General features: G+C 37.3%; 1 protein-coding gene across 1 annotated transcript; it reads right to left on the reverse strand.

Moving 5' to 3' along the window:
- Positions 1 to 3,189: 3,189 nt before the first annotated feature.
- Positions 3,190 to 4,845, reverse strand: LOC143845430 (protein Brevis radix-like 1). The gene is made up of 4 exons (XM_077353773.1): positions 4,676 to 4,845; positions 3,833 to 3,995; positions 3,771 to 3,788; positions 3,190 to 3,483 (listed from the first exon to the last, which is right to left on the reverse strand). Exons 1-4 carry the CDS (start codon positions 4,843 to 4,845, stop codon positions 3,190 to 3,192), a joined length of 645 nt encoding a protein of 214 aa, XP_077209888.1.
- Positions 4,846 to 5,654: the final 809 nt, after the last annotated feature.

Genomic DNA, 5,654 nt, shown 5'->3' on the forward strand with positions numbered 1-5,654 from the left:
TCTAAAGCACCTTCATCTTTGTGTGTGTTTGGGAGACCCGCCCGGTCTCATTCTCTCGTTAGTCCTCTTTGTGCGCCGTTTGGTTTTGGAAGAACGCCCTACTCGGCTTGGCTCCATACCCCTACCCTTATGGGTATTGGGTTGCACATTTGTTGCACCCTAGGGCTAGGTAGCTGTCCGGCCCGGCTGGGTGTTTTACCTCTGCCAAATGTGCAAATTCGTGTTTCCTTTTCTCTTAGAGAGTCTTTGACTCATCTATCCTTTAGTTGGTGTTATTGGAGTCTTTGACTCATGTTTCCATTTCTTTTAGAGAGTCTTTGACTCATTCGTTCTTTTGTTGTATTACTAGGAAGTCTTTGACTCATTGGTTCTTCTGTTGGCGTTATTTGGGAGTCTTTGACTCATTCCTCCTCTAAGTTGTAGTATTAGAGAGTCTCTGACTCATTTGTTCCTCTCTTTAGTGTTGTTAGTTCGGAGTTTCTCCTTTAGAGTTGTTGATTACTTCGCTTTGATTAGAGGCTAACTCAGTCTTATTAAAGCTTTGCTTGCTTGGGATCTTGGATCGTTTTCTCTCTTCTTGGGACGCTATCTTTCTTGTTGTGGTTCGTCTCTTTGAGGCGTTAGTTGCTTGTTTGGGGTTTTCCCTTTTTGCTTTAGGGCTTTGCCCTAGTTTATGGTTATGCTTGTTTGTTCTCTGTAAGAGTGAATTCATCTAAAGGTCCTGAGCATTGGAAAAGCTTTAAAATCCAAAAACATTAGAAATTTAAAACTCAAAAACATTTGAAAACTTTAAAAAACCTTAAAAAATCTGAAGTGTGAGTGTTTCTTTTAGAAGCGTAGTTTGAGAGTTCGTTTCGAACTACGTTGGCTTGATCCTCTTCCGAGGTACGTAGTGCAGCTTGGGATTTACATCCCAAGTCCAGCCAAACTTTTTTTGTAAATAAACGTTTTAAACCTTCTTCAAAAACCTTTAAAATATTGTTTTCAAAAGACCTTCCTCTAGAGTTAGGAGTTTCTCCTCGATAGAGAATTTTAGAGTTAGGGTTTTTCTTTTGATAGGTTGTTTGATTGATTGTTTGCTGTGTGCTTGTTTTAGAGTTAGAGGTCTGTCCTAGAGTTATAGGAGCGCCTCCGTCCGGTCAGTTGGCGATCCACATCGCCGAGTGATGACTAGAGTAGGATACGCTAGTCCACCCTTGGTTTTCCTTAGGAAATACAGCCTAGTCACACATAGGTTGTAAGAACCACCTGCATCAGCGTAGGGCTAATCTGCATTTAGTTAGGGCATATAGGGTGTCCTAAAATTCACAATTCACTGGAATTTAAATAATCGTACAATAAACTTTAATAATTGGTCCGGTCTTTTAGATCGAGTTTAGGATAGAGGGCTAGGTGTCTTAGGCATCATAACTTAGAATAGGCGCGAAGAACTACGTTGCCTTGATTCTCGTGGAGGCGGGGATACGTAGGCTTCTTTGGATGAATACCAGACCATCTGAGGACTCGGGCTAATCACTTTTAAAACTGTTGAAACAATCAAATCACTTAGGATTTTCCATGAAATTAGAATTTTAGGAGAACTTTCACTTAGATTGAATCCAAACCAATTAAGAAATCAAGATACACATTTAGGATTCACATTGAAATTAGATCATAGGATGCATGTCACATAGATAGCACATTAACAGAGAGTTGAATGAGCCATTAAAAATGAATTTAAAAGAGTTAACTTTTGGAATTGAAGACCGATTATCGGGCAGGAATGGTGCATGTGGTGGATAAATCCCCATACCTTCCATTCTTGTAACCAGGTAGCGAGTCTAGATTTCTGGTTAATTATGGGTCCTAGATCCCACATCTAGGTGGCGACTCTGTCAGTCTCTTTTGTGTGGAATTCGGATTGCCTTAGTGATCCCAAGTTCACATAAAAGACGAATTAAAATTAATAATAAAAGGCACACGCCAATCGCGTGGGTACGAGAGACCAAGAGATAGTGCGTGGCGGCTCTCGCGCCACCACCCCTCTCGCGGGATCGGGTCCCACACTGCGGATCCTATGCGATTGCAAATCCTTGGGAGTTTCATCATTGCAATGTCGTGTGCGATTGAAAGGCATCAAGGACTAGTGATCACAGACCACTTCTAGCCAATCCTAGTTTTGCATGGACAAAATTGATTTCGGTGTAAAGGTTCCTCGAGCATAGCCATTGGAGGTTGCCGGAGCCGTTGGATGAATTTAGGTAAACCCTAACATGAAAGAAAAACGACTAGCTATGAAATGATAAAATAAACTAGCATTTATAGCATTTTAATGAACTTGAAAAACAAAAGGGGTCTTCATATTCAGGCTTGAGCTCCGTGAAAACCAATGGATCTTCATACAACATGCGTAGTTTTGAACATTACAGTCTATTTAAAAGACTAGTTTTCTTATATTATGCAACTTTAAAGTAGTCTTACAATGAAAAATTGCAGAGTTTTTTCATTCATGATTAGTTGAAAGTAGTCCATCTCGGCCTCCTAATTTTGCTATATATAATTATTGCCATTAAAAAAAAGAGCGGAAGATGGGGTTGTTCCAAAAGTATTTAAAGAGGACAGATCAAAAGATCATATACATCCCTGATTATACTTTTGTTAAAAAAAGCATTAAAAGAGGACATGATAAAAAAGATCAGATGCATCCCTCATTATACTTTTGTTAAACTCATAATGCACAATGCTTTTTAAGATCAGTACCGCAAGGGGCAATGAACTTACAGTTACTGAGAGAAAGGAAACAAACAAAAAGGTTCATATATGGAGTGTATCCAGATGGAGTGACTAAACCCTAGTGGTACATCTGAGAGAGAGATCAGAATATCCCAAAAACAATGTATTGATCATGTAATCTGGCTTTGTGTTTTTTCAACCATTCCCTTGCCTTCACCACGTCAAACCTTTCTCGGCTGCAAGATTATCAAAACAAAGCTTAGATAATTCTTCTATTCAATTTACTTAATTATCATGATCGCTTTTTTTCTCATTGCAGTAAGTAAAATCATGCCACTATCTTTATCATATTTATCTTTTTGTTCCTTACTATCTCTACATATTTTTGGCACATTCTTTCTTAAAATTTGAATGGAAATTCTAATGAAAACCCAAGATAAAATTTTGAAATATAGCATCAAACTAGAGTAATTGGGCTCACCAAAATCTGGTACGTCTGATCTCCCTAGTCCCATCAGGGAAGGACCTGATCGTTAATGAGACGCCCGGTTGATCTTCTTCCACCCATTCAATCTCTTGATCATAAAAGTATGTCTTGGGGCTCGATGTGGAAGCTCCGTCCGAGGATGATGTATTTTTTATCATGCTCAAATGGTTATGACTCAAAGACTGCTGAATGTCGTCTGAGTAGCAGTGATGGCTCAAATCCGGGTTCTGTACAGATGAGCCCGAGGATACCACAGTGCTCTCCTCAGCAGTATTATATGGGCTCTAGAAAAGGAAAAAAATAGTGAATATTTATGCTTCAAAGTAACTAGTAAAGTTAGATGTGTTAATCTGTTAAAACTAGGAAAGCCCGAAGTGGAAACGTCATTTCTATAAAGAAATGGAGGTACGAAGTTCAGAGTTCATAGGCACTCTAATTATTCAATCAAAAGAAAATCTAGTATGACATTACTGGTAAAAGAAGAGAAATTAAGATGAAATAAAATTACCATTAAATAAATGAAAAGCATTTGAATAGATGAAAACATCTAAGATGGAGAAGTAGGAATTACAGTATTAATTGCAGTTTGCTGAAATACCAAGATTAAACATTTAAGAAAAAAGTAGAACTAACCTCTTTTGGTGGATTGGATACTGGGACACTCTGTAGTGTCCAAATATCAGAGCTCTGCAGTTCTTGTGGTGGAGTGCATGTTTGGACACTGTAGAGCTCCATGACTTTCTGATAGTTGTCTCTCCACCATGCTCGAGCATCCTCCACATCAAAGATATCCTCACTGAATCCAGACAATTAAGATCCAATATTTTAAAAAGCTCAACAATCTCAACAACAAATAAGTACTGAAACAAAAACAGTGTAATTAAATATTCGATTGGTCGCATAGTGTTAAACCAAAAAAAGAAGAAAAAAATTCTTCATTTGAAAGCTCTACTACCAAAAGTTTCACTTTTACTTGATGGATTGTCTAAATTAAGGGTCTCATAATCCACTTGTATTGTGCACATCATTCACACCATTTTTCTAATGGCAAAGAATTATATTAATAGAGAAAGGAACAGGTGAACCCATAGCATGCTCCATGGATCATCTTTCCAGTAAAAATGCAAAAACTACCGTTTACGAAGCTGTTTTGATTAAACAATCCTAGCCTTCAATTTTGGGCCTTGATGTAGGACAGGTTTTCTTGTTTTCCTTTTGATTTTTTTCCTTTTTCTTTTTGGTTTCTTAGTCCTACTCTAATTAGAAGTCAGAATTATAGTTAAGGGTCATAGTCGAGTTTGAATATTATAAGATGATTTTTTGTAGAATAGGGAGAATAAGGTTTGAAAGTCTATAAATATGAGACATTTGTGTATGTAGAGATCTTTCAATGAATAACAAAACAGTTGCAGTTTTTTTCCTTTATCTTCCTTGCGGATTCAAGGTTTTATCTCTACAGGTTGAAGCGGAACATACCTGAAGTATACTTTCTTTATAGAGTTGCCTACAAAGTTGGGCTCACAAACGAAAACTATATGTACGCCAGTGTCAACTTCGGCCTTCCATTCTACTGGCTCTTCTTCATGCCCCACAGCATCTCCACCACTTGCACTGCTTGTTGTCGTTGTTGTTGTGACCATCTCCATTTGTAAATTTGGGATGGAACGCGGTTTCATGTGACGATAAGTTCGAAAAAATTTGACCACCATGTCTTTGATCTGTGCTAAATGAATCCCAAGTTTTGTAATAATGGAAAAAGAACAAAAAAAATATATAAAAATGGATTTTTGCCAATAAATACTTAGTTTTTCCATGGAATATTAGCTTACGCACTGGTAAGGAAGGGTGGTAGAGGGAGAGACATGAGTGAATGAGTGAGGAGAGGGTAAGAAAAGGATGAAGAAAGGAAAAAGAAAACTCCACTCAAAGTACGATTTTTTTTTTCGTTGTCTAGCCACTTCTCACCCTTCCCACTCATGCTCTCTCAAGTCTCTCCTCCCCATTTTCCTCTCACAACTTGATTAAACTAATATTCCAAGAAAAAATTTCATGGATCTCAAACATAGCCTTAAGATATGATATTTTCCCAAAAAATTCTTGTTTTTAAGAAACAACTTAATTTTCTAATATGAAAAACATCAAGAATAAATATCTTAGGGAAAAATGATTTTAGAGTTGATTGAATGCATGTTGGACATCAAAACTTTAGTATAGACCTTTTGAAAATATTTTAAAAAGTTAGCCATTTCATAACTTTTAATGACTAATATCGAAAAATTCTTTGCAAAGTAGGTAATTGTAGGGGAAAATCCCCACCCACCCAAAAAAGAGAAAAAAAAAAAGAGGGAAGAAAACGATAAAGCAATATTAACATCCGCCACCTTTTAATAATAATAGGGGAGTGTCTTTCTCTCTCCTCTAGGTTAGAGAGAGAAAGAGGAGAGAGATAGACACA

This window comes from Tasmannia lanceolata, unplaced genomic scaffold (genome assembly GCF_043159265.1).
Source record: "Tasmannia lanceolata isolate RefF3 unplaced genomic scaffold, GAP_Taslan_0.1 ptg000002l, whole genome shotgun sequence".
Taxonomy (NCBI): domain Eukaryota; kingdom Viridiplantae; phylum Streptophyta; class Magnoliopsida; order Canellales; family Winteraceae; genus Tasmannia; species Tasmannia lanceolata.